General features: G+C 64.6%; 4 protein-coding genes across 11 annotated transcripts; 1 reads left to right on the top strand and 3 right to left on the bottom strand.

Moving 5' to 3' along the window:
• Positions 1–81: 81 nt before the first annotated feature.
• On the bottom strand, positions 82–7695 carry LOC123783360 (mesothelin-like protein). The gene is made up of 17 exons (XM_087865820.1): positions 7690–7695; positions 6761–6845; positions 6472–6592; positions 5475–5595; positions 4531–4616; positions 4244–4370; positions 3974–4164; positions 3519–3609; positions 3138–3279; positions 2619–2806; positions 2390–2545; positions 2183–2310; positions 1543–1673; positions 1371–1465; positions 855–1110; positions 280–480; positions 82–248 (listed from the first exon to the last, which is right to left on the bottom strand). The coding sequence occupies exons 1-17, from the start codon at positions 7693–7695 to the stop codon at positions 175–177; spliced, it is 2199 nt and encodes a 732-aa protein (XP_087721946.1). The 3' UTR covers positions 82–174.
• Positions 7696–9505: 1810 nt separating this feature from the next.
• RPUSD1 (RNA pseudouridine synthase domain containing 1) lies at positions 9506–12568 on the bottom strand. Of its 6 annotated transcripts, none has more exons than XM_045784576.2 (6): positions 12412–12568; positions 11746–11936; positions 11521–11644; positions 11290–11395; positions 11076–11177; positions 9506–10649 (listed from the first exon to the last, which is right to left on the bottom strand). In XM_045784576.2, the coding sequence occupies exons 2-6, from the start codon at positions 11925–11927 to the stop codon at positions 10363–10365; spliced, it is 801 nt and encodes a 266-aa protein (XP_045640532.1). In that variant the 5' UTR covers positions 11928–11936; positions 12412–12568; the 3' UTR covers positions 9506–10362. The 6 variants fall into 6 exon arrangements, with proteins under 6 accessions (XP_045640532.1, XP_045640528.2, XP_045640530.2 ...); XM_045784572.2 differs by having other exon boundaries at positions 9506–10633; XM_045784574.2 differs by having other exon boundaries at positions 9506–10633; positions 11290–11392.
• A 183-nt stretch (positions 12569–12751) lies between these two features.
• Positions 12752–21474, top strand: CHTF18 (chromosome transmission fidelity factor 18). 3 transcript variants are annotated; one of them, XM_045784536.2, is made up of 22 exons: positions 12752–12892; positions 13082–13192; positions 13358–13508; positions 13675–13843; positions 14195–14287; positions 14372–14424; positions 14512–14644; positions 15383–15592; positions 16106–16203; positions 16435–16558; positions 16641–16792; positions 16980–17073; positions 17371–17469; positions 17550–17680; positions 17862–18033; positions 18950–19174; positions 19258–19407; positions 19485–19615; positions 20315–20459; positions 20577–20723; positions 21032–21089; positions 21158–21474. In XM_045784536.2, the coding sequence occupies exons 1-22, from the start codon at positions 12802–12804 to the stop codon at positions 21292–21294; spliced, it is 2874 nt and encodes a 957-aa protein (XP_045640492.2). In that variant the 5' UTR covers positions 12752–12801; the 3' UTR covers positions 21295–21474. The 3 variants fall into 3 exon arrangements, with proteins under 3 accessions (XP_045640492.2, XP_045640491.2, XP_045640490.2); XM_045784535.2 differs by having other exon boundaries at positions 13082–13276; XM_045784534.2 differs by having other exon boundaries at positions 13082–13508.
• GNG13 (G protein subunit gamma 13) lies at positions 21439–23250 on the bottom strand. Its single transcript, XM_045784537.2, has 3 exons — positions 23190–23250; positions 21827–21958; positions 21439–21636 (listed from the first exon to the last, which is right to left on the bottom strand). Exons 2-3 carry the CDS (start codon positions 21922–21924, stop codon positions 21531–21533), a joined length of 204 nt encoding a protein of 67 aa, XP_045640493.1. The 5' UTR covers positions 21925–21958; positions 23190–23250; the 3' UTR covers positions 21439–21530.
• Positions 23251–26911: the final 3661 nt, after the last annotated feature.

The raw sequence follows: 26911 nt of genomic DNA, 5'->3' as shown, positions 1-26911 counted from the left end.
CCCTCTTGGCCTCAGAGCAAAGAGATGCAGGCAGGAAGATCACCTTGTCTTTTATTCAACTCAATCAGTAAGGTCCCCTCCCCAGTACCAGGTCTTCATCCTGAGGGAGGCCAGGGGTCTGTGGCAGCGTCTCTGTCGACTGTTTGGGGCTGGCCATGGGGTGGGCCCAGGTCCTCATTCCAGCTCCATGTCCTGGGAGCTGGGTGTGAGTGGGGACCAGCCTCGCAGGCCCCTAGGACGTGGGACATGGCTGGGTCCTCTGGGCCTGGAGCCTGTACCTGGGCAGGTGTCCAGCTCCACCTACCAGCCCCAGCTTCCCTGCGTGTGGTGCTGGGCCTGCGCCGTCTTTGGAGGCCTTCGTGCCGGTGCCCCAGGAGCAGTCCTGGCTGGGCCCTGGTGTGCCCCAATACAGCAACCACAGGAGGCTGGAGGGCAGGGCCACAGCGAGCGGCAGGAACCCCAGGTGGGCTGGTGGACTGCCTGTGGGTGGAACGTGGATGAAGCACCTATCAGCCCCAGCTGGGAGGCTCCCAGGCCTGGGCAGCCCCTCACTCTGTGCTCCTGTGGGTGGGGAAGGCCGGTGGGGACCACCACGGAGGCTGCTCTTCTGGGCCCTGACAGGGATCTTCGAGTTTCTCCCACCCCCGCTTTCTGGTGCTCCGAAAAGCGGGTTTGTCCTTCAGTAACTCGGCGGCCGGGGAAGAGTGAAGCCAGCGTCTCCCAGATGGCACCCAAGGAGGCAAAGGGAAAGAGTCGGCCCGCAGAGCACGAGGTTGGGTGCAGGATGAGGGGCAGACAGGGCCAGGCAGAGACAGCGAAGACCCGCTAGAAGGGGGGGCGGGTCTGGGGCATACCCGAGGTGGGGGCGCTGTTCCCGGGCTGGCGCGCGGTGGGGGCTAGATGGGGCGCCCAGGGAGTGGTGTTGGGAGTCTCAGTGGTGGAGCGGGCTGGGCCGGTGGGGCCGGCAGGGTCCGTGTCCAGGCCCAGCTCTCCGAGGGCCGACGTGTTCAGGCTGCGGAGCCAGGAGCTGATGGTCGGGTGGCTGCGTGCCTTCTGCAGGTCCCCAACGTTCTGGCCCAGCAGGGTCGTCACGTTGCCGACACTCAGGCTCTGCGAGGGAGGGACAGGGCCGTGGGGGCAGGTCCAGAGGGTCCTGCAGCGGCCGGCTTTGGGGCCAAAGGCAGACCCGGCATGGCAATACTTAACCGAGGAATGAGCACAGGGATGAGGCCTGGCAGAAGCGACCTGGGGTTCACGCTGTCAGCATGCCTCTGACTTTGGGGTGCATGGGGCCTGCAGACTGTGACAGAGGCCTCCCCTGGTTTGGCAGCCCTGCCCCATGCCCCAGACAGGCTGCCCCGGGGGCCCACCTGCAGCACTCGGGGGTTCAGGTTGGTGAAGGTGTCGATATCCATGGAGACGTTAGCCTGGACCAGGTGTCGCAGCTCCTCCACGGGGGCACCTCCTGGGGGCGGGCAGCGGTGAGAGGACAGGGGTGGGGGCTTCTGGGGCTGGGGGCCTGCACACAGGGCAGGGTCTCACCGAGGTAGGGACGCATGAAGCGATAGTAGTTAGCTGTGTTCCTGGTGCTGCCGAAGGCCTCACGGGCCTTGGTGTAGAGCGCGTCCTTCCGGCTCTGAGGGCAGGAGGAGATGTCCAGGGCCCCGGCCCGCCTGGGGGAGGGCAAGGCTGGTGGGCGGGCTGGGAGCTCCTCCTGCTCCCGGCCTCTCCCCGCTGCAGCGTTCCTCTTGCCCTCTGTACCGCGCCGAATAGTGTCCCCCCAAAACTCACGCCTGCCCAAAACCTCGGAACAAGATCTCGTTTGGAAGTAGAGCCTCTCCTATTGGCGTGGCCGAGTCTAAGGACTGCTGAGCCGAAGGGACTCTGCCCACGGTGCCACGGAGGCAGAGGCTGGGGCATGCGTCCACCAGCGGGGAGGCCAAGGGGTTCCGGCAGCACCCCACGCAGGATGCAGCCCCCCCTGCAGGCTTCGGAGGGAGCCGGCCCTAGGACCCCTTGATTTCAGACTTGTGGTCTCTAGACCGTGGGAGAAGTTTCTCCTGTTCTAAACCACTCGGTGTGTGGCACCTGGTTGTGCCGCCGCAGGAGCCCACCACACCTCAGGCCCAGCCCCTCCCTCCTTGGCTGAGCGGCAGGCGGCTGCGTCCCTGGGCTGGCTCACCGGAACTCCGCGGGCCTGATGGCCTGGATCTGCCTGGCGCTCATCCAGCAAAGGCGGGAGCCCCCGATGGCCATGAGCAGGGTGCTGGTGATGGTGCCGTTGTGGTCCAGGTACTTCTGTAGGACAGCCTGGACGCAGGGCCCGGGTCAGCCGGGCCAGGGGTGGCGCACCCCCCGCCCGCCCGACCCCCGCCCGTGCTGCCCTCACCTCGGTCTGGTTCTCCAGGGCCACGTCCGAGGCCAGCAGGGCCACAACCGTGTCCCTGGACGTGATGTTCCACTGGCCGATCTCCGAGCGGGAGTAGAGGTAGACCAGCGAGGTGATGAGGCGCAGCTGCTCCTCGGGGACGCCCCGTGGGTAGACCTGGGCGGGCAGGAGGGTCAGGCCCGCGGCTGGGCACCTGCCCACCGCCCCCCACAGCTGGTCCGCGGCGCACCCGAGCCAGCTTGGCCTTGACGACGCGCTGGCACTCGGCTGGCAGTGGGTGCTGCAGGAGGGGGTCCAGGTGGGCTTTGAGGACGCGGCCGCCCAGGCAGGACTCGAGCTGCACGCAGTCATAGCGCACCAGGAAGAGGTCGTCGCGGAGCGTGGCCGCCGTGATGTCCCCACGGGTGCAGGGTCTCCCTGCGTTTGGCAGGGGGTCGGAGGTCTTGAGCTGACCTTTGCTGACTTTGGGCCCCACCTCACTCTTAACCTTGACCCACCCGTGACTCCCTCCTGAGCTTGACCTGAGAACGTCACTCAGACCAGATAGAGTCAACTCTGACCTTGACCCGCAGGTCAGGTCCACTGGATTCTGACCCCCCACCCCCATCCCAGGCTGGATGTGGACCCCCGGGCCGTACCCAGGAGGTCCAGCAGCAGGTGGGACTGTGTTTTGGGTGCTCCCCCCCTAGGGTTAGGCGCCCAGGGCAGGGGAGGAACAGCATTCCCAGGCCACAGTGGCCATACTGACCTGTGCCCCGCTTGGGCCGAGAGGGCACTGATGCAGCCTTGGCCTTGAGAAAGCCAGTGACGAAGCGCCTGGCATCACGCTGGCTGAGCCGCCCAGCTCGGTACGTGGCCACCGTGCTGCTGAAGAAGGCCAGGCCCACAGCCTGGCCAGGCAGGCGTGGAGACTCCACACCCGGGGGAGGGGCTGCCAGGGGCCACCTGGTTCCTCCTCCCGTCCCACAGACAGAAACTCTGGGGCAGGGAGTGACTGGGGACGCTGGTCAGGCATTGGAGAGGCCGTATGGCCCACCCCCAGGCCTGGACAGGCTGGTGGAAGGTCGGCTGGATCCCCCCGTCCTTGTCCACAGCCAGCCTGACAGCCCCCCACTGCAGAGTGTCCTACCTCAGGCACCTGCATCCACAGGCTGGAGCTGATGTAGGTGGCCAGGGCTCCCAGGGCCCGCAGCCCCTCTAGGTTCCAGGAGCTGGGAGGCCTGGCATGTGGTGAGGGAGCACCGTGTTAGGGTCAGGAGCAGAGCCCCAGCCCCCGGAGGCTGCCTTCCCCTCCCTGAGCACCCAGTTTCCAGGGCCTGCCCTGCTGGGGACACCTCCCGCTCAGCAGAGACCCTCCCACCTCAGGTGTGGGGGCAGGGGAACCGGGGGGTCTAGAGGGTGGCGGTAGCACCCCGAGCCTGTGCACCGTAGGCTGCGGGGTCAGAGCAGCTGTGAGCTGGGGGGAGACGTCAAAGGTCAGCAAGACAGCAGACATTAGGGGTCTCCTGGGTCCAAAGTCCAGGTGGCCTCCCACCTCCTCTCAAGGAGGGGAGGCTTGGGCGGAGGGCTCCGGGCCCTGCCTACCCCAGCACGGTCTTGCTGCTGGCCAGCAGCGTGTTGAGGGCGGCTTGCTGCGTGGCGGTCAGACGGCGGCAGCGCTGCAAGTTCTCCAGCACACGGGGGTCTGCGGTCTCGATGCGGGACGCATCCATGTCACACACCAGGACCCCAAGGAGCAGCAGGTCAGAGGCACTCAGTCGCAGGCGGGGCGCTCCCTGCCGCACAGCGGGTCAGCATGAGCCCCGCCCCACTGCCTGTCCACCCACCCTGTCCTGGCCCTTCCATCGTGCCTACCAGGCAGGCCAAGGCCACGTGCTGCAGGGCGACCCTCTGGTCTGGCAGGTTGGCTAGCAGCTCCGTGTCCCCCTGGGCAGCGCGGCGGGTGAAGGCCCGGCAGTTGGCTTCCCTTACCTGCGTCAGGCTGCGGGCAGGTTTGGGGGCTGTTGGGAGGGCGGGGGCCGCCCGAGGTCCTCCTCTGGGGTGTTCCAGATGTCCCTGGGGAGCTGGGGTCCCTGGGACTCCAAAGGAGGCGTGCTCAGCCTACTGTGCCCGGACGCTGGGGGTGGGGGTGGGGCACTCACTTGTAGAAGAGCAGCAGGTCAGGGGGGTGGAGCTCAAAGTCGTCCTGGAGGCCGTGCAGAGTGGCCAGGTTGGCCAGGCAGCTGAGCTGGGCAGGGCAGGGGCATGTCGTGGGCTTGCCCAGCCTGGGGCTCCCAGCCCCTGTCTTTCTGCCGCCTTACCCTCGCCCTCGGCATGGGGCCCTCCCCACCTGCCCGGTCACCTGGATGCTCTGTCGTCTCCCTGTCTCAGGATGCGTCAGGGCCAGCCTGCGAGCCCCCCCACCTAGGCCTTCAGGCCTTCTGCCCCCACCCCTGGGCCCCACGGCACTACAGTGGCTCCGTCGTTCATCCCAATGCCACCTCCTGCCTAGACTTTTTGTCTTGCTTGACTTACTCTGGGGTGCTTTCAGATTTATTGCTAATTTCATGCTAATTTTATAATGAGACAGAATAGTAGCTCTCCTTCTCTCTGTGTCTTTAAACTCAGGGGTAGGCAATGCTTGGGTCAACTGTAGGTTGAGGTGGGCTCAGATGGCAGGGGAGAGGCCAGCAGGCTGGAGAGCCACATGGGGCCCAGAGGACCCGTCCCAATGTGGGCACCATGTGCCAATGGAGGCAGGGAGTGGCCAGGACAGGCCTGCTGGACAAGCCCTCACCCGAGCCAGGAACGGAAGTCGGGGTCTGTGGGTAAGTGGCTAAGTCCTGGAAATAGTCCTAAATGGGCAGCACCAGAGAGTCACCCAAGGGAGGGAAAATTCAACCTTAGGCAGCCAGACCTCCTGCCACGTCGGGGTCTACCCAGCAGACGCGTCTCACGTGCTTGCGAGGCTGGCCATCCCAGCTCCCTGCGTCCCCTCCTGACCCGTGCCTTTTGCTGGGGAAGCCCTTCCTCCCCACTTGTCTCCGGGACGTCTGCCCCCTGCTGTCAGCACCCTGGCCTGCTCCCGCCAGCCACAGCCGTTTACCTGCCAGGCTCTGAGGAGGACCTGCTGGGTGGCCATCCCCCGGATGAGAGCGGAGAGCTGGTCCCGGGGCAGCTGGCTGGCCGGCTGGCACCAGAAGCTGTGCAGGAGGGAGGTGTTGGCACTGGGCAGATAGGAGACGGGCAGTGAGCGGCGGCATCGAGGTCAGCACCCCCGGCACCGAGGGCGTGGGATACAGGAGGTGTGGCCTTGGCACACGCGAGACCACGGCTTCGCTCAGCCCTCGCTCCTGTGGGTGCACAGTGGGCGCCAGGCTCCAAGCTGTGAGCAGGGCTGGGAGGTGGCCCTGGCCTGGACTCTGGGTCTGTGCCTCCTCCCAAGGCCTGGTCCCAGCATGCTCTGAGTTCGGGTAGGCTCCACCATCCCAGCGACGGCTGAGGGTGTGGAGGACATGTGCCCCAGGCACCAGCCGCATCACCACAGCCGGCCTGGTGCCGGCTGAGTGCTCCTCACGGCATGCATCTGGCTAATAAAGTCTGTGTGTGCCGAGGGCGTCTCATGGGACTTCCGCCCGGGCCTCTAACCCTGCCTAATCAGTACACTGATCAATCAACTGATCGATGGCTCGTCAGTGATCTCTAACCCTCCAGGGAAGGGAAGGATGGCTGAGCCCATGTGTGAGACCTCGGAAGAGTGCTTGGGAACGATGGCATCTCCGGGAACTGAGAGAGCAGCCAAGTCTTGGGGGCAGAGGAAGAAACCCAAGAAGACTCAGGACGAGAAGTAATCACCCACCAGGCAAGGAGAGCAGTGCAAGCTGTGAGGGGTCCGGGGGCCCCAGCCAGCTGCGATGGCCTGGGGGACCCACTCCTGGCCAGGTGGGTTATGAGTCTGATGCAGGACACTGGATGCTCGGGGCAAGATTGGTGAGCGATGGACGCAGGCTTCCGCTATGCCTGGGCCATTGGGGGCAGAACCTGGGCACCCCCCACCCCTGCCTGCCAGAGGGTCAGCTGCAGGAACATGACCTGGCACTCACCTGGCCCACAGGTCAGCCCTGCTGGCATCCAGCCCTCCCTGGGAGAAGCCCTGGGCCTGGGGACAAGAGCAGTGGGCAGTGAGCCACACGAGGAGGGCGAGGCCTGGGTTCACCTGGGCACCTGGAACAGAACGGGCAGTGAGCGGCTGCCGGCCCCCAGCACAGCCGGGCGCTGCCTGCTGGGGGCATCCCTCAAGGGTAGGCCTAGGGTCACAGATGGTCCTGCCACCTCAGGGGAGCCACCACCCCCTGGAGGATCCCAGGTGCCCCTTTGTGAGGGCTGTCTCACCTGCTCTGGGGCCCATGGCTGTCTGGTGTGCACCGCTCCTCCTGGCAGAGAGGTGTGGGGTCACGGGCGGTGGGTCCTGGACAAGCTAGAGGGGAGACAGGAGGCGATGAGGCCCACCCCATCACCTTCCCCTGTCCTCTTCAGCACAGGGCACAGAGGGGGAAGTGCTGTCTGGGGTCCTATAGGGTGGCTACCCTGCCGCTGTGCCTCTGTGCCTTTGGGGAGGGGCACAAACCCCGCAAACAATGCCTCTTTGGAACCAAAGGGAGTGGCAAGAGGAGGGGCCGGGCCAAACCCCGGGTCCTTTCTTATCACAGGTCAGGACTCCTGGGGCTCGGTATCTGCAATAAACAGATCTCTTGACAGGGACAGGGGAGGGCGGTGGTCCCAGTAAGCCCCTGCGGGCAGTCGCGGGGGCTCTCCAACCTGTCCCCATGCCTGGGCAGCCTAGAAAACCCTCTTCCCCTCTCAGGGCCTCAGACGCCCAGCCAGACCCTGCCTCCGGCCACGGCCCACACCGCAGACCGGCAGGCTGCCCTGCCGAGTGTCCAGATGGAGGCTCAGCTGTGAGGTGAAGGTGTCGGTGTGCGCGTGGGCCTCTAGACTCCGCGTGGCCCAGGGTGGTTGCTGTCCTAGGCAGGGGACAGAGTGGAAGCTCGGAAGAGCTCGGCTACCCAGCCAGGGCCACACCGAGACTGCCCTGTGCCCCAGCCCCCACTTCTCACCTGAGCACAGGGACCATGTGCTGTGGAGGGAGGCTGCTCCCGGGCCCCGCGGTGGCCGTCTGATGCGGGGGGTGGGGGGGGTGTAGGCCAGGTGCCAGGTGCCGCAGACGCCGGTGACCCAGCCCACCGAGTGTGTCAGCCCCTGCAGCTGAGCACTGGGGCACCGCGGTGGTGCGCGGTCGGGGCTCTTGGGTTCCCGCTCACCTCCATGGCTCACCCAACACCCTGCCTGCCCGGCCACCCACTCCTGCAGTGATGCCTGCCGGGCAGTTGTGTCGGGGAGGGACCAGGGCTGTGTCAGGTGAGGCTGCCATGCCCACCCCTGGGGGCCTCGGCACAGCAGACACCTGCTCTCCAGCCCTGGGGGAGCGCGAGGCTGAGCTCACGGTTGGCAGCCGCCCAGCACACACTCCTTCCCCCTGGAGGATGTGTCTGTGCCCTGAGGATCGGATGTGCCTTCATACGTGTGCGTGTCTGCATCTATGATGCGTGCGGGTGTTTTTGTGCACGCACGTGTGTCTGGGAGCACCCACAACTACATGCAGGTTTGATGCATGTGTTTCCTGCAGGGAATCCAACATGGTAACTGGGTTCAGTGAGGCGCGTGGTGATTTCTGCCCTGTGAGCACACATGTTTGTACACGTGTGCTGGGGGGTAAGAGGGGTGCAGGCACCAGGTCAGTGACCTCAGTGGCAAAGAGCTGTGCCACACGTGCCCCCAGGATGGAGCAGCTCTAAGAGCTGGGGCCTCTGGGGCCGAATGGGAGGTGCCCCAGCTAGGGTGGGGGGGGGCCAGGTGCCTCGGGCTGAGTCCTCGCTCTCCTCATCGCCTGGGAGGGGTGCAACTCCCATTTGGCAGGGCCAGGAGGGTACCGGGCCTTGAACCCTGGGACGCTGGTTTAGCCAGCAGCACAAGTAGGGCTGCACATGCCCAAAGGGCCTGCTTCAGGGCCAAGCAGACACGCTGACCGGGCGGACACGCTGACCCCAGAGGGCTAACAGCTGGAGGACCGCTGCCTAGCCCTGGAACGACCCATCACCATATAGAGCTGTATGTGCTCCTGGCCTCCCGGCAGCACTGGGGGCAGTGCCCCACCAGCACACGTGCCCCTAGGAGCTAGCCTGTCACAGGCCTGCCCCACCTGCAGCGTCTGTCTGGCTTCTCTCGCCTGCCTGAGGAAACGCTCCTTTTGATCCTTGTCCAGGAGACCCTGCTCGATTCCCACAGCTTCCAAACCTTGCCCACTCACAGCTAGGGTGTGTGTTGAAGGGCAGACAGGCAGTGTGCACTCCAGTGTCTGAGCTCCACGGCCTCGGCTGAGGCCGACCTGTACGAAGCAAGGTCTGGATCTGGCCTGTGGATGGTCTCTGGGTCCTGGGGGACTCAAGGCGTCAAGCTGACCTTTCAAGGGGAGAGCAGGGCTGGGGGTGGGGCAACATACATTCCATAGGGTGGGGCCTAGCCCTGTGCACCTTCCTATCCTATCTCCCTACGTTGGGGGCTACCAGTCTGTCTGTCCACCCTCCAACTTCTCTGCTGTTTGCTCTGTAGGCCCAGCCCATGAGCCCCATCAGGCCAAGGAGTCCAGACCAGTGTCCTCCAGCTGGCCACGCCTGCCCTCTGCTCTCCCCCAGGGCCCACCCCAGCCAGGAGTGCCCACCCTGCAGGGTAGCTGGTGTTCTGATGCTGGAGGGCCCTAAGGAGGACGTGGGGACAATGGCTCTAGGGAGGGACCCTGGTGAGAACAGATGGGCGCTACAATGCTTTTGGCTAGGAGAGCTGGGGATCTCTAGGAACAGGGCTGATCCAATTTCAGTGCTCCACCCAGAGCCCAGCCTTCACACTAGACTGCAGGGTGCTCACTGCATGGCAGGGGAAGGACAGGTCAGCAACCTGAACCACGAGGTCCAGCCTGGCTCCTGCTGAGGGCCCTAGAGCAGAGATCTGCCCAGTGCAGGGAAGACAGCAGGGGTCTGGGGCCCCCAAAAGCTCCCCATCAGATGGATTCATAGTCACTCATGAGGTCAGTCACTGAGTATTTATTCTGAGGCCCCGGAGCTCAGCTGCAACTAGGCCGACGTGGGCACGTCATTCAGGATGGAAGAGATGAGGGCTGGCCACTCTTGCTCCCCAGCTGCAGTCTGAGGACCTGTGGCAGCCTAGGCCCTGTGAGAGGATCGAGGGGCGTGGCTCAGACCCTTCCCCATGTGCCGTGTGGGTGGGGAGGAGGAGGCCCACAAGCAGAGTCTGGTAAAAGCAAAGGCACGAGGCAGCATTGGCTGGGCAGGACGGGTCAGGGTCCACAGGTGGAGAAGACCCAGCCAGGATAGACTGACCCACACAGAAGGTCCGAGAAGAGCAATGAGGAGCATGTGCTCTGAGGCCCGGGGGCCCAGCAAAAGCCTAACTCGAGGCCGGCCCTACTGTTGGCTCTGTCTCTTACAGAGTGACCCTAGGCAAATCTATAAAACAAGGCCCTAGGAAGGAAACTTTGGAGCCAGGAAGGCAGGCCTTGGTTTCCCCTCCCCAGGGAGGGGGGCTCGGAGGGAGGTCCCATCCTCCAAACTGCCGGCAGCCTGGCTCCCCCTGCTGGTCCTGCCAGCCCCTCTCTAGGCCTAACCAGGGCCTCAGGCCCCATCCATAGTGTGGCCATACACAGGGACACCCCTGACTCACGATGGGCCAGGGGCTTTCCCCTGCAGCCCCCATCCCCTCCTGGGCCCAGCCGGCCACTCCCACCCAGCTGCGCTCAGTTGTCAGGCTCCAAGGTCCACTCTGATAGCCACTGCAGGCATGAGGACCGCTGTGCCTCTGTCTCAGGGGGCTTGCTGGGGGGCGTGGGAGTGCTGCAAGGCCCAGGGCTCCCTTCTGTGGGATCAGGGTCTGGAGCAGCCTTCAGGACCTGGACGAGCTGGTCCAGTGACTGCACCAGGGTGTGGGGGCTCCAGCAGGCATCGAGCGCCGGCACGAAGGGATCTGGTGTGCAGGCCTCCACACGCTCGGCGTGAGTGGGGATGCGCAGATAAAAGGCGTGCAGCATCATGCGGAACGGCTGGTCTTCTTGGTCCAGTGCCTGCCCGTACGTCAGGTCCCCCACGACAGGATGGCTGAGGGCACTGCAATGCACACGCAGCTGGTGTGTCCGACCTGTGAGCCAAGGGGACTGGTAGGGTGGGGGTGCCATTCCGTGCCCACCCCGCACTCACTCACATCATCCCTAACCCTATCCCCCGTTGCCCTCTTCAAGCCCCACAAAACTCCTAGAAATGGCACACCCTGTTTTCCGTTACAGACGAGAATGTCAGAGCTTAGAAAAGGAGTCAACCCCGAGGTCACTGCCAGTAGGGGCAAAGCCAGGTGTGCTGGAGAACCCCGCTGGCCTTCCAGGATAGCAAGGCCCAGGACAGGCGGGTGAAAAGAGCGGAGTGGCCCCAGGCTGGTCGCTCTGCCCCTTGCCACCACTTCCTCTCGTGGACAACAAAGACACCACAGTACCCTGCATGAAGAGATGCTGGTGCACGTGCGGGGGGGCACCGTTAGCAGACAGCAAGCGGGCCTGGAAAGCTTCCTTCCCTGCCCCGGGACACACCTGTGAGGGGCTGCAGCAGTACTTTGGAGACAGGATCGCCGGCATACAGCCCATGCTCCAGAACCACCAGCTCTGTAAGGCTTGGTTTCGGGTTCTCGCAGCCTGTGCAGAGCAAGATGAGGTGTGAGGGTTGGCTGGACACGCACAGAGCCCGACCCACCTCAGCCCAGCTCCCTCAGGGCCCCCACTGGGTGATGAGTCCTGCCCTCCGTACCCTGAGTGCCCTCGATGCACATGGTGTGAGCCCGACCCTCGGTGCTGTTCCTGCCAATGGCATAGTTGATGGTCATCCGGTTCTCCCGCACGTGTCCCCGCACCTGCTGGGCAGACTCACAAGCTGCTCTCAGGGCCACCCGCCACTGCCGGGGAGCCCGCCTGACACTCACGGTCTGCCAAAGCAGCTGAGGGTCGGAATCCCCTGCCCGGGGGACTGGTCAGGCCTTACCAGAGCCAGATAAGCCTTGGTGACGCGCCGCTCCTTGAAGCACTTGTAAGCGCTGCCCGCTGCCGCCTTGTTCAAGGCCACACAGAGCGCCCCGCTGGTGGAGAAGTCCAACTGGTGGCAGAACCTGACATGGGGCAGGGGGTCAAGGCTGGCGAGACCAGGGGTGGGGGTGGCCACTTCCTCCCACAGAAGCCGCTGGGGGCGATCAGGGCCGGCCTCTGCTACCTGAACCCATAGTAGGTGTCAGGATCCGCCAACTCAGGAAAGTGGTGGCGCAGCTGCTTCTGGAGGGTCGGAGTCTCGCGCCACATCCTGCTGTCGATACGCAGGTCCCAGTGCTTGTTCACCACCAGGAAGTCCTGGCTCTGGTACACCACGGACAAGTTCTCTATTCGTCCGGGTTCCATGCTGGAGGCCTGCAACGCAGGGCAAGCGCGTGGCGTGGGGGCTCACGGGGAGTCCGGCACTGGCCTCATCAGGGTCCCCAGGGTCGTGGGTGGGAAGCCGCTGACGCGGTGTCAGCCAAGCGCACAGCCCCACGGCGTGTGCACCCGCGAGGTCCCTCTCCACGCCCACCTCTGAGCTCGGACCGTGGGGCTGCCCAAACCGGGAGAAGCAGCCTTGCTCTCCGGCCCACCCCCGCGGACACCCCCGCCCCGCGGGACGGGGCACCAACGCGCCACGGGGGCCTTTTCCTGAGCGGAGTGGCAAGGAGAGGAGCTGCGCGCCCCCCACGGCCAGGGAGCGCCAGGTCAGCCGAGTGAGGGGGGGCCCCCTACGCCCCCTCCCACCACGCAGACACCCCCTCCCCGGTAGCCCCCGCCCCCTGCGTCTGATGGGCGCAGGCCGCCTGCGAACACCTCCCGCGGCCCCGCCCACTCCGGGACCGACCTGTAGCCCGGCCGCGCCGCCCGGGCCCCGCGAGGCCGCTGCCGGGCCCTGGCTCCAGCCCCTCGCCCCCGCGCCTGGCGACCCAGCGACCCCGGAGCCGCGCCTCACAGGGCCCAGCCGGAGCGCGCAGCCCCGCCCGCGCCCCGCCCACGCCACGGACGGGCAGCCGTACGGGCCAACGGTGAGCGTGCAGGGCCGACGCACTGGCCGGCCCCGCCCCGGCTGCGCGCGCAGCCCCCTTCCGCCCCACTCTTCCCGTTGGCCAATGGCGAGCGGCGCCGGGCACGCCGGCCAGAGATTGGCGGCGCCGGGACGCTGGGGGCGGGCACGGCGCGCGGCGGCGGCGCGGGAGGTTCGGAGCGGGCGGCTGGTCTGGTGGCAGCGGGCTCCATGGGGGACCCCGAGCTTGAGCTGGGCGCTGCCCAGGACGACTTCCAGAGCCAGTTCGCGGACGAGCTGGAGGTGCTGGCCGAGCTGGAAGGTGGGCGCGGGCCCCGCTGCAGCCCCGTCCCCTGTAGTCCGGGAGGGCTGCCTGGAGGAGGGGAGGCGAACGGGGGCCGCGAGGCTGGAACGAGAAGGGCCCTCCGGGCGCGGTCGTTGGCAGGCCTCTTGCCAGTATGAGGGGACGCGCCGACCTGGCGCAGCAGCTGTCAACTTTCTGTCCTGGCAGGCACGGCGGCTCTGTCACCCTCCAGGGACCCCTGGCCCACGGCGGGCCTGTCCCGGCTGACGTTCGAGGAGGCCGTTGCTGGAGGGGACGCTGTCACTCACTGCTCTCCAGGTGGACCTCCAGGGAACCATAAAGGCAGTGCGAAGAAAAGGCAGCTGGCCGACCACATCTCGAGAGACAGGGCCTTGCCCCCCAGTATGTCCACAGGGGCCCAGGGCACAGGGGCGGAGTGTGAGGCTGGGGAAGAGCCTCTGTTCCTTCCTTCTGCCTCCCCAGCCCCCAGGGTCAAGCGGCTTCGGCTGGAAGTCGTCAAGAAGCTGAACTTCAGGCCCGAGGAGGTGGAAGAGCCGCTCCTTCCTGACTCCCCTGCCGGGGACATCACCCCCCCACCGAGTCCTGAGGTCCCCGCTGAGCTGTGGGGCAAGGGGTGTGTGGCTTGGGGCACAGGTGTCCCAGGGATTGTGGAAGGGCCCTGGATTTCCGGAGGCCTGGGGCGGAGGGTAGGTGGGAGGGATGTATAGTTGAGTGGATCTGGCTTCCTGTGATGGTAGCAGGAGGCGAGAGACCCCAAGACAGTCACTGTCCTTTCCCAGGCCCTTGGATGCTGGTGCTTATGTGGGTCTCCTGCAGGCCTCGCTGGCAGCCCGAAATCCTGTCCTGAGGCGGCCCCCTGTCCTGGAGGACTATGTCAGTGTGACCTCCACGGGTGGCAGCCGGGCTTTTCTGGTCCTTCGAGCTGACCCAGTGGGCACAGGGGTGCAGGTGGGTGCTGTGTGGCCGCAAGGGGAGGTGGGGGGCTCAGTGCTGTCCAGGAGAGTCCTAGACCTCATATCCCCACTGGGACCTTGGGGACCCCTCAGGAAGTTCACCGGGCTTGACTCCCTCTCCCCTTCCCCCTCATATCTCTTTTTTGTCTCTTTTTTTTTCTTCCTTAGAGTTCTTCCCATCCCAGTGTCTTTTTTCCTTGGAATTCTTGGTTAGAGAGGGGGCTTGTCCTGTTGTTGATCTGTTCAATCTGAAAAATGCTCCCTGGGTCCCTGAGCACTGTTGGGAAGGGGTCTGTTGCTGGTTACATTCTGGAAGGTGATGAATGCTGCCCTCACTTCCCTACAGACCCCTTTCCCTGATATCTGGTGGCGAGGCCATGGGCAGCTGGATCTGTTGGGGGTGTCCTTCGTGTCCCTGAAGGAGCAGGTCGACAGTGAGGTGGGGCTTGTTGGGAAGAGAAGGGTGGCTCTGGGGGTCTGCATGTTGGAGCCATCTGGATCCCAACCTCTGGTGTTTGCATAGCGGAGGCAGCAGCTGCTCGAGGAGGCCCATCGGCTCTCAGACACACTTCGCAGGTGACACGGTGGGCCCTTGCACCCCTGACCTTCAGCCTGTAGTCGGGGGGGGGTGTGCGGTCCCTCCAAACGCACGGTATTCTCCAGCCTCAGGTCGGAGGAGGTCCAGCCTTTGGCGGCTCCTGAGGAAGAGCTGGCCAGCAACCAAGATGACTCCCAGCACTGCCTCTGGGTGGATGAGTTCGCCCCTCGGTCCTACACGGAGCTGCTTAGTGACGACGTGAGACTTTATTCTTGTTCAAGCATTATGGGCTCTTTTGTTGCCAAAAACGAAAAGTGCAGAATTCAGCTAGCTGTTATGTTGCCAGCTCATGGAGCATTAGAATGAAAAAGATGGTCTTTTTTTTTTTTTTTTTTTAAAGATTTTATTTATTTATTTATTTGGGGGAGTGAGATAGCGTGAGCATGGGCAGGGGCAGAGAGAGAAGCAGACTCCCCAATGAGCAGGCAGCCTGATGTGGCCCGATCCCAGAACTCTGCGATCAACTTGAGCCGAAGGGAGACGTTTAACAGCCTGAGCCCCCCAGGTGCCCCGGAAGAGATAGTTTTGATTTGCCAATTTGAATTGTAGGTGGGGACACTGAGGCCAGCATGGGGCTGGCATGCTCTAAGTCACCTGTGACCTGGGCTGGGGATCCAGCCCCCCCCTCCCCCCGCCGCCAACCACCTGGAGTTTCTGTTTCTTTTTCATTCTTATTGAAGCTGATGCTGGGATACTCCTGGGGATGGTGGGGGTTCCTGCAGGGGTCAGTGTTGCAGGGATGGAGTGCCTGATGTGAACCTCACTCTGTCACTCACTGGCAGGATAACCTCAGGCACTGGTCACTTGTCACTGGTCACGTAGCTCTGGCCTCCTTGTATGTTGTCTGGGGCTCACGAAAGCAGGTCGATAGGAAGGGCAGGCAAAGGGAGTCCTGGGTGCTGGTGGTTCCTCCAGGCCGCGCTTCCCTTCCTGCAGTTCACTAACCGCTGCCTCCTCAAGTGGCTGAAGCTGTGGGACCTGGTGGTGTTCGGCCGAGAGAGGCCCGCTAGGAAGCCAAGGCCCAGTGCGGAGCTGACCCGGGGCGGCAAGGAGGCCCCAGGCTCCAGCAAATGGAAAAGCCACGAGCAGGTGCTGGAGGACATGCTAGAGGCTGAGCTGGACGCGAGCCGGCGGCCCCGGCAGAAGGTGAGCCCCAGATGGCTGTGCCACGGCCATGTCTGAGCCCAGGGGATGTGCTGCCGGGCAGCCTCTCGGGGCCCCGTGGCACATTTAGTGCCCCCGCAGCTGGGGCGTTACAGTGTCAGCGTGTTGCTGGGGAATGTCAGTGCTGTGCATTGGACTCTGAGTCTGTTCTGATGACTCGGGTAAGGTGTGTCTCTCTGGAGGGTTCTGGTCCTTCCCAGGATGCTTACGGTGACGGTGGTTTCTGGGGGTCCGTCGTGCCAGGAATAGCTGTGCCTGTCAGATCTCGTTGCTTGTGTCACGTAGGACTTTGTCTGGTTCTGACATGTCATGCATGAAGCACAAGCATGTGGGGTCTGCTCTTGTTCGGTCACCACGGTGGGGTCCCTCATCCCTGCATCCCTCAGTAGCAGGTCTCATGGGACAGGGTTTTCAGCCTTGAGGTCAGGCGGGGTGGGGGTCCCCAGAGCAGTAACAGGTAGTAGCAGGTGTGTATCTGCGTTGTCTTGGCTGCAGGTGGCGCTGCTGTGTGGGCCCCCGGGGCTTGGCAAGACCACCCTGGCTCATGTGATTGCGCGTCATGCTGGGTACTGCGTGGTGGAGATGAATGCAAGGTGAGTGGCAGGGAGGCCAGCCTCTGTCCTGACTCAGCCCTGAGACCCCAGTGGGTTGGAGGTGGGGATGGTGGAGTGGAGTTCTTGCTTTCTCAGGCCATGCTGGGGTGGTAGCCTGGAGGTGTAGGCGTGGTGGCTCAGCCCTGGAGACTGCCTCTCAGGGACCTTGGTTGCTGTCTTGGCTGCGGCCACGCTGCCCTGACGGCTCTACCCCTGGCCTCATGGTTCCAGTGATGACCGCAGCCCTGAGGCCTTCCGCACGTGCATTGAGGCGGCCACGCAGATGGAGTCGGTGCTGGGTGCTGGCGGGAAGCCCAACTGCCTGGTCATCGATGAGATCGACGGGGCCCCTGTGGTGGGCCTCCTGGGTGCCCTAGTGGGTGGGCAGGTGGGTGGGCAACGGCTAGGGCTCACTGTGTCCTTTTTGCATTCCCTAGGCTGCCATCAATGTTCTTTTGAGCATCCTGGACCGCAAGGGCCCACAGCATGCAGAGTCAGGGGGTCCGATTGTTCCCACAAGTGGGGGACGGCGGCACCGGGCCGAGGGGGGGCTCTTGATGAGGCCAATCATCTGCATCTGCAATGACCAGTGAGTGGGGGGGAGCAGAGCTTTGTACAGGGAGGGTCGTGGTGGTGGGGCCTCCACAGGAGGGCAGAGGGCCCCTGGGAGGGTGTCCCCCCAACCCTACCTGGCTGCCTCTGCCTGCTGGGCTGAGGCACACATCCTGATGTCCCCGGCCGGGTGGCGTGGTGTGCACGTGCCCGTCCCCCTGCAGGTTTGTGCCCTCCCTGAGGCAGCTGAGACAGCAAGCCTTCCTGCTCCACTTCCCGCCCATACTGTCTTCGAGGCTCACGCAGCGGCTGCAGGAGGTCTGTGAGGGCTGGGGCGGGGGACACGTGACTGGGGGCTGCGGAGTTGGGGGATGTGTCCCCTGTCCCTGCCCCTGCATGTCTCCCTCTCTCTTGCCATCCCCTCTCCCATCCAGGGCCCCATCCCCCGGCTGGCCCCAGGATGTGGGGGCGGCTGGACCCGTTTGCTCTTTGGCAGTAGATGGTTCGATGCAGGGACCAAGGCTGGTCCGCGGGGATCATTTGTGTTCTAGGGAAGAGGGGCTCTCAGAGAGGGTTTCTGGGGGAGCAGCCGCCCACCCTCCCGCCTCCCTGCAGATCTCCGTGCGACAGGGCATGCGGGCCGACCCGGGAGCGCTGGCAGCTCTCTGTGAGAAGACGGACAATGACATCCGTGCCTGCATCAACACCCTGCAGGTGCGCAGGTGCGTCGGGGGCTGCTGCTGGGGTGCGACGGGGCTCAGCCGCCTCTCATCAGCCCCTGCCCCCCTGTCCAGTTTCTTCATGGGCGGGGCCGGCGGCAGCTGAGTGTGTGGGCTGTGCAGACCACCCGAGTCGGTCTCAAGGACCAGCGCAAGGGGCTCTTCTCCGTGTGGCAGGAGGTGTTCCAGCTACCCCGAGCCCAGAGGTAAGCGGGCAGGCCAGTCCCGCCTCCAGCGACAGGCGCAGTGCCGCACGGGCCCCGGGGTGCTCTTTGGGACCTCCAGAGCATCGTCTGTGTGCAGACGTCGGGGCTGCTTCGGGGAGCAGGGCACCACGAGGGGGTTGAAGAGGCAGGTCCCCATTGCAGCCTTGGCACCCCTCTGCAGGCAACGCTGGGGCCAGGAGCCGGCCCCGCCCCCACACATGCTCCTGCTCAGTGATGGGCACCTGGGTCTGGGGCCCCGCACTGCTGAGGCGGCTTTGACCATGGCTTCCCAGCGGTTCTACCACATCCTGCACGTGGCTGCCTCTGCAGGCGAGCACGAGAAGGTGGTCCAGGTAACCTCGCACCATCATGAATGTTTCTGGGGTGCCGGTACGCTAGCCTCTGGCTGCGTCCTGTGCCCAGAGAGCGGGAGACGCTTCAGACGGTGTCAGGCTCAAGGAGAAACGGGGTGGGAGCACGGGGTTGCGGACACAGGGCATCAGGGAGCTCTCTCAGAGATGATGGCCAGCAGGCACAGGGGCCCGGGAGGAGGGACTAGCTGGTGCTGGGGGCGGCGGGGTGGTGGCCAGCGTGGGCTGGCAGGGAGGGGAGGTGGGCTGGGTGTGTGGTGGGGGAGTCCTCTGACTCAGGGGGTCACTCTGGTTGCTGGTCGGGACACACGTGAGTGGGGCTGGAGCGGCTGGACAGCCTGAGTCAGTGCGTGGGAGGGTCCCCATCCTGGACGTGAGCTGCGGGAACAGGGACATGGGTGGAGCAGGCAGGGCAAAGTTTTGGCTTGAGCAGGTGGCAGAGATGCCCCCCCACCCCCCCAACCCCCCGGGAAGCCTGGCCTAAGCTGGCTCCCTGACTAAGCAGCTTTGGATTAGTGGCTGTGGGTCTGAGTAAATCTGGAAGCTATGGGGAGGGTTGTGCTACGCCCCAAGGGGGTGGGAGTGTCACGTGGAACAAGAGCAGGGGATCCGTGTCCTCCGTGCTGGTCCAGAGCTTCCTTTGGGGGGGTGTGGGCACGGGGCCTGTGGGCTCCTTGAGGCAGTCATGGGCGGGGCTTCTTTCCTGTACCTCTCAGGGTTTTGGTCCACACAGTGGGGCGGCAGGCTGGGCCTTCCTGGCTCCTTTGGGGCCCCAGGGCCACTGGCTGGTTTTAGCAGCTGTCCCAGAGAGAGGAGGTGGCGGGGTGCAGGGGTGCTTGTGTGGGGGCTGGCGGCTGAGGCTGGGGGTTCAGCGGCCCACCCGCCTGCTTACCCCCAGGGCCTGTTCGACAACTTCCTGCGCTTGCGGCTGCGGGATTCCAGCCTGGGGACTGTGTGCACGGCCCTTGACTGGCTGGCCTTTGACGACCTGCTGAGCCGCGCTGCCCACCATGGCCAGAGTTTCCAGTTGCTGCGCTACCTGCCCTTCCTGCCGGCAGCCTTCCACCTGCTCTTTGCGTCCAGCCACGTGCCGAGGATTGCTTTCCCCAGCAGCCAGCAGGAGGTGTGTCCCCTGCACCCTGCCCGGGCCTGCGGTCTGGCCCAGGGATCCTAGGTTACCTAGGCCCGCTTCCTCCTCCACCCCAGGCCCAGAACCGGACAAGCCGGACACAGAACCTCATCCAGACGCTGGTGGCGGGCGTCGCACCCACCACCCGCAGTCGAACTGCCCCTCAGGCTCTCGTCCTGGACGGCCTCTGCCTGATTCTGGACATCCTTGCGCCCAAGCTGCGCCCTGTGAGTGCCTCCTCAGAGTGGGGGTGGGGCTGCTGGTGGGGGCAGGCCCTGGCCACGCTCAGCATCCCTGCCCACAGGTGAGCACGCAGCTGTACAGCGCTCGTGAGAAGCAGCAGCTGGCTGGCCTCGTGGGCACCATGCTGGCCTACAGCCTCACCTACCGTCAGGAGCGCCTGCCCGACGGGCAGTACGTCTATAGGCTAGAGCCGTGAGTCTGGGCAGCACCTGGGGCAGGGTGCCAGGGACAGGAGGCTGGGCTCCAGGTGCTCTGGCACTCAGGCCAGGAATCTTGGTGAGGTGTGAGTCTCTCTTTTTCCGTCTTTGGGGCAGTGGTAGGGGGTCCGTTCTAGCTCAGCGCTTGCCCAGATTTGATTGTGAGGTGGGGTGTCTCAACTCAGGCATGGCCCTGGGACCTGAGGCTTACTGCAGAAGCTCTGCCTGCCTCAGTGTCCCCCAGGCGCTGCCCCCAGAGGGCCCTCGAGCTCCCCAGGGCTGCTGCCCCATCCTGAGATGTTCCCCGGGGCCCCGCTGCCCAACAAGGGGACCAGTGCCCATCCCTGTCTGTGCCATTTGCAAGGAGGCAGTAATGGTGGCAGTTCCCGGTGCTCAGCCCTAGCCTGGAGTCTGGGCGCTGCCCTGTCGTCTCGTTTCTTCATTCTGCAGCCCTGGGACGGCTCCCTTCTCATGCCCACAAGCAGTTGGGGAAACTGGCTTGGGGTGGGTCATCCCCTGCTGCTGTGGGGCCCAGGCATTGTATTGCCAGGACTGAGACACACACCACACCTCCCGCTTTTTGGTGTCCGTCTGCCCGAGAGAGACTTCTTTGGTCGTGTGGTCATCAAGAGAGGCAGGTAGCGCCTGGTGGTGCCTGCGGATGGCGCTCACCTTTGACCCTCCCTGAGAGCAGGAATGTGGAGGAGGTCTGTCGCTTTCCTGAGCTGCCCGCCCGAAAACCCCTCACCTACCAGGCCAAGCAGCTGATTGCCCGCGAGATCGAGATGGAGAAGATGCGGCGGGCAGAGGCCTTGGCGCGGGTTGGGGACAGCCCCCAGGTAAGCCTTCCCTGGGCTCTGGGCCAGAGCCAGGCCTTGGAGGGCAGGCTCGCTGGAAGGGATCTTGTCCCTGGAGTGGCCCTGCCCAGTCAGCCCTCACCACTATTCCGTCCGCAGGTGGACGGGGTTCCCCCAGGGGCCAAGGCTCCACTGGGGGGTGCCGGGGAGAAAGGCGCACAGCCACCCACCTCACGCAGCCATGAGGAGCAGCGGCTAGAGCGGCGGCTGGAGCGCATCCTGAAGAGAGCGGCCCTGGAGGAAAAGGTGTGAGGGGTGGGGCTGGCTCTCAGCCCCGGGGGGCCTGTCACCTGCCTGTGCTCAGCCTTGGGGGTTCCAGCTTCCCATCTGGGCAAGAGGGGGCTCTGCCGCTTGTGGCGGGAGGAGGCTGCCATGTGGGTGATGAGGGACCGAAGGGATACGTGCTGAGGGGCTCTGCTCCAGCGTGAAGCGGGCCTGAGAAGGGGAGGTGGGCATCTGCTCCTCCCTGGGAGGGGGCCTCGGGCCCTACCCCCAGGGCAGGGAGTGCCCGCCATGGGTCTGTCCTGAGAGCCTGACCAGCCTGCCCCCTTCAGCCTGAGAGGGACTTCTTTGGTCGTGTGGTCATCAAGAGAGCGGCAGCCCTGAATGCAGGTGTGTGGGGCACGGGAGGGCGGGAGGGGCTGGGGCGAGGCAGAGGAGCAACTGTGCGGCCTCCACAGGAGATGCGGCCCCTGAGACCGAGACAGCTGTGTGGCGCATAGGCACGGCGGTGGGCAGGAGTGATGTCTGGTTTCGCTTCAAGGAGGGTGTCTCCAATGCCGTGCGGCGCAGCGTCTGCATCAAGGACCTGCTGTAGCCGGGGCTGCACCCGACACCGTGAGCCCACGCTGGGTACCTCAACCCACGCTGGATGCCCTGGGTCCACATGAGACGCCCCAGGGCCCACGCTTGATGCTGTCGTGTTGCCTTTTCTCCATCAGAAAATGTACAAAAGCACGGATGCTCTCACAAAGTCTTTATAAAAGTCACCCCTTTATAGAGCTGTCCTCCCTACAGAAGCGAGAGCCTGGCTGGGCGCAGGGCGGGGGGACCTCACAGGATGGCACACTTGCCCTTCTCCACCCATGGGTTGTTCTTCATCAGGTCGGGGTTCAGGAACGGATCCTTGGGGATCCCATCCTCGATCCACTTGAGGAGCCTGTGGTCGGGCAGGGTGGGGAGGGTTGAGCAGGGGGGTGCCTGGCTTTGTGGAAGGGCTGCCCGACGGCAAGGTGCAGGGCTGTGTTTCTGGCTCATGCAAACGAATGTAGGGCAGGGAAATGAAATGCACATCCGAGCTGGCCCTGGGTGGGGTGGGGCCGAGGCTCCGTGGGGTCCTGGGCACTTACTCAGGGATGGTCTTGGACGACATCTCCCTCTTGAAGGCTAGCTGGTACTTGAGGCTCTCCACCTCTTTCTTCATCTGGGGCACATCCCACTCCTCCATGGCGTCGGGAGCTTCGGAAGTGGCCAGCCTGGGGCTAGAGGACACAGGAGGAAGCAACAGCCAGGGGGCTGCCAGCCTGCAGTCACCCCCCCAGATGCTTCCTCCCCAGCAGACTGACACCCAGTCTACTGCTTGGGAGGTCCCCAGGGCTGTACCACCCCTTTCCTGGGGGGTCCGCAGAGGCACCCACATAGTCCACAGGGTGCAGGGCCTGGAGCTGAGGCCGCACTAATGAGGCCCCGTGTGCCTGCCCCTCTCTCTTGGGGCTAATTAACTGCAGAGAAAACTTTTTACTCTGAGCTCTGCATCCTCACCTCCCACTCCCATCAGAGCCTTACCACGGCGTGGTCTCTTGGTTGGAGAGAGAAGGGGCAGTGTTTTAGCGATAGCAGGACTAGGCACATAGCACAGATGGGTTCCTGAAAACCCACTCTCCAACTGGGAGGCCCACTTCCCACTCCTGGTTGCAGAGGGGCAATCTAGACCCTCACGTGAGGGGCGGGGCTGTGCCTGGCCTTCATGCGCCTTCCCTCTGCTTTGCATGGGAAAGCCTACCCAGAGGAAATTAATCTTGGGGCCTGGAGGATTTGGCTGCAATTTGCATCTGTAGCCAAGGGGCTGGGGGGAGTAGGTGCTGAGAGTCTTGGGGTCACAGGCTGCACAGCTGGTCTGGGACTTGGAGTGGCTACAGCCTTCTGCTGCCCAGTGTTGCCCCCCACACTGTTCACAAGCCGCTGGGCCCATTTGCTGCTTGTGCACCAGCCTGACAAAGTGGGTTGCTTCCTGCCTCCCCCACCAAAGCCCACTCCAGGGGCCCAGGGAGTCCCTCACTGGCCCCCAGGCCCTGCTCCCCTCAGGGGAGGCTGAGAACCAGGGGACTGGCTTTCTGGACCTTGGGAGGGTGGGCAGGGGGTGACAGGAGTGTGACCCTGCCTGCATCAGCCTGTGGAGGGACTCCAGGCTAGAAGATCTCCATCTTGGGCGGGGGTCAGCCCTGGTCGGCTGGGGACAGAGCAGCCACACTAGGAGTCGTGGGAGGGTCAGTCACGAGCCACGGGTAAGAGCCGTAGGGGAGCAGAGCCTGCCTTTTTTTTGGGGGGGCAGCCAATGGGCATGCGGTTGCTCCCCTCCCAGAGACCCCAAGTTCAGCATCCCCACCCCTGCCCGGGACAGCCACGTGGTTGGGGGCTCTCCGCGGCGGGGGCGGGGGCGGCGGCCCTGCCCGCAGCCCCCACCGCCTGCCCCGCCTGCCCCGCCTGCCCTACCTGCGCGCAGCGCCGCCGGAGCCGGCCGCCCGTCCCGCGCGCCCCGCGACGCCCCCGGCCACGGCGCTCCACGGCGCTCGGCGGGCACTGCGGGCGGCGCGCACGGCGCAGGACGCGGCTTCCCTCCCCTTCGGCCGCCCCGCCCCCGCCCCGCCCGCCCGGAGACCGAGGGGGTCCTCCCCGCCGGTGGGGTCGGGCCTGTTGGGACGCGCAGGACAGCCGCCCTCGGCTACGAGACCAACAGGCAGTGGCATTTGGGGTTAGGATGGTCTGGGTCATCCCAGTGGAACCTGCCAAGTCCCAGAAACCCCGGCCTCGGCTTCCTGCTCTGCACGCGGGGCCAGTTCGTCAGACCTACCTTGGACGGTGCCGGCGAGGGCCGAGTGACAAGGACCAAGTGATGGTGAGTGACAGCGGGGGCCAAGTGAATGAGTGAGCGGGCACACAGGCGGGCAGAGCGCAGGCAGGTGCCCCGCCCACTCCTGCCACCTGGGGCCAGGCCCTGGCACCGCCCCCTCCCCCCTGCCCTCCTCCTGCGGGTTGGGCCTACCCCAGGGACTCAGCATCGTCCTGCGCGCCCGTCGGCCCCTGCGGGTGGGAGAGGCCGGGATGGCGTGTGGAGTCAGCACTGGCCATGGACAGTGGTGTCCTGCGGTGGTGCTGGCACCACAGACTTTCAGCCGCCTGTGTCCTGACAGGCTGCAGTCCTAGGCCAGGCGAGGGTAACAGGGATGGGGCCAGGACACTAGCCCCCTGGGCCTCAGCAGTGCCCACTGACGGGCCTTGTGGGTGGCCCTGCATTGGAGCTGACCCACCCACAGGTGTGAGCCTGTGCCGCCTGTTCCCAGGCCAGTGGCGGGTGGACTGGGTAGCTGCCCTGAAGGCCGGGTGTGCGTCCACGCTTCAGTTGACCCTGGGCTGGGAATAGCCAGATGTGTTCTGTGCAGGCCCAGGGAGCGCGCTGGGAATGTGCTGCCTTGGGGGGGTGTGCCTGGCTCAGGGGTGCCCAAGCCCAGGCTGAGCAGCTCTGGGGGCTCTGGGGAGGAAGAGGGCGTTCCTCCCTCACCGCAGGCCCGGCCCCTCTCTGCCTGCTCCTCCGCCGGCCCATGGTGGGACCCAGACGCTCACTCTGCGCTCCTCCCCTCAGGGATGGGACCACATCCTGTTCTCCTCAGACCCGATGCCCCCGGTGTGTCTGGCAGCCTGAGCTGCCCAGCTCCCAGGGGAGCTGTGCCCCTGGGGCCACTGGGTGACGCAGGCCCCAGGCTGCATCCCAGGCGGGGAGCCCCCCGGGCAGCAACGGTAGCCTCACAAGGCAGCACGGCCCAGCTTCTCTGGACTAGGCCTTTGGCAGGAGCTCCGGCAGCCTCCTCTGGGCTGGGGGCCTGTGAATGGTCATTGTGTCCTCATCGAGGAGGCAGGACAGGGTGCCCCCTGCCCCTTTGGGCTCCTGAGCCCTCCGTGATGCAATTCTGTGAAACGGGGTCAGCTGTGCCTTCCTGGCCCTTCTCACGCATCAACACCATGACGTGTCAGGAGGCACTTCTGGAACTGGGGCACATCAGGAAAATGAGAGATTATTTTTATTATGGATTTGTGGGGGGTGCAGGGCTTAGAGCCCAGGGCAGTGCCGTCCCCTCAGGGCAGATGGCCGGCAGTGCTGGTCTCACTCCACCCCTGAACCCTCCCGTGGCCCTGGGTGCTGCAGTCCAGGGCAGGGCGTCACGTTGGCCCTCAGGACTGGGTCAAGGTTTGGGCTGAGACCTGGGCCACCCTGACCCTGCCACCCAGTCATGCCTTCTCTTCAGACTGCAGAACTAGGCACCCAGGCCGGCATCTGGAGAGTCCGCTGGGAGAAGGCCTGGTGTGACCTGAGTCAGGTGTGATGAGGGTCTGCTCCCGGGCCTTGCTTTGCGGGTGCTGCTTGAACACCCCACTGTGGTCACTGCCGAGAACAGTGCGGGAATAACACCGCAGGGGCACCTGAGCGCAGCTGAGCGGCAGTGCGCGTCAGCAGGACGGTGGGAGCCGGTCCTGCAGGTGGGAGCTGTGTGGGGCATGGGGTCCTGCTCCTCTCCCACTGCTGTGCTCTTTCCGGTCTCTGGGCGCCGGCCATACCTGCTGCTGTGTGGGCTCTCCAGGCTTAGACGTGGCCCCCGTGCTGACCGCAGCCCCAAATAATGGAGGCCACCACTCTGTGTGGTGGGTCTGCTGGTGCACGCCTGCTCTCGAAGGCCTGTGAGGACCCATGATTCTCACCTTCCCGGGATGCTGGACGGGGCGGTGGCGGGGTGGGAGCAGTGACAGCTTGTCCTCCAGCTGACTGCCACCTCGCAGACACCTAGAGCAGGTCCAGAGAGACCAGACGTCATGCTGAAATTAGCTCCACTAACTGGGCTGCCGGTGAGACCCAACATGCTCACCGTGGCCTAGAAAGGGCCGCTCCAGGCCCCACTGCCGGGATCCTGACACACGGGTGGACGGGCACTGTGGGCTGGGCCTCTGGGGGACGTGGTGGGCACCGCGAGCCTCTGGGCAGGACCGCCACCAGCAGTGCTGATTTTAGTGCTCGGGAAGAGTTAAAAAATGGTGTGTGTGTGGGGGGATGCTCTGATCCCTTCTGGGTGGGGCCCCGAAGAGGGCTCAGGGAGGAGGGGGAGGAAAGGTCCCCACCAGACGGGGGCCCACAGTCTAGTGCCGTCCCCTACACCACTCTGAACTGTGGGCTCTCCAGAGGCCAGAGCTGGTGCTGGTATGTGTCACTGGGTTATGAACCTCTGGGCATGCTGGTGACCCAGGGCTGCCCCCGGCTGCTGTCAGTTCTGGCTCCATGTGGGGACATGGGCACACTCGGCTGCTCCTGAGACCAGACTCCTCAGAGAGCAAGACACAACCCGGGGCAGATAGCTGGCCTGTACACAGGCACAGTGAGGCCCGAGGCAAGATGGCAGCTCTATTTCAGACTGCTGCGGGGGTGGGGGGGTCAGCCCCACCCCAACCCTCCCAGGGCCAGGGACTGGTCCCGAGGTGGCGAGACCTGAGGATGAGCAGTCAGCACTGCAGGGCCTTGGGCTGGCGGGGGCAGGGCTGTCAGCATGCCATCCCAGGCTTACGACAGGACTGGTAACCAAGGGCCCGGCAGCCCAACGGGAACGTGCCCGCTTGTTTCCTGCCCCTGCAATGACTGGCACAGGCAAATACCAGGACCGCAAAACCAGCAAAGAAACCTTTTATTTACCTTGTTAAACAGAGCTTATAGAAAAATGAGGCTGTTTTTAGGTAATCTTTGAAAGCTTGAGAACAACTGTCAAAAATAACTGAAGCTCTCTTAGGCTGACGTGTGCAAAACATGTAAGGCACGACTCAGGGAGGCCCAGGCGGGAGGGTGGCTCCTGCCTGCAAGACCTCTCCAGTGTCAGGGAAGCCACTTTGGTTGACTTGGTTCTTTCTAGCAGTTCTGTGGCCAGTGAACAATGCCAGGTTCCCCTTGGCAGCTGGCCTGGGGGCTTGAGGTCTCTACCCCCAGGCGAGAGACCCCTCAAGCAGCTCCTGAACACCAACCAAAGGGACTTGTGGTTTCTAAAACAGACATGAATCTGCGAACTTACAGGTGGTCCCCGTCTTGTGAAGGTCGGGGGGGGGCTGTGATACATGGCAGGGTGCAGATGAGGCCAGCTGTGTCACTGGCTCACGGAGACTCCTGTCTGCAGGCTAACTGTCCC

The sequence above is a fragment of the Ursus americanus genome, chromosome 2 (assembly GCF_024610735.1).
Source record: "Ursus americanus isolate L20-20 chromosome 2, mUrsAme1.1.p, whole genome shotgun sequence".
Lineage (NCBI taxonomy): Eukaryota > Metazoa > Chordata > Mammalia > Carnivora > Ursidae > Ursus > Ursus americanus.
Note: the sequence above shows the minus strand (reverse complement) of the source record. Positions and strands in the feature narration are given on the sequence as shown.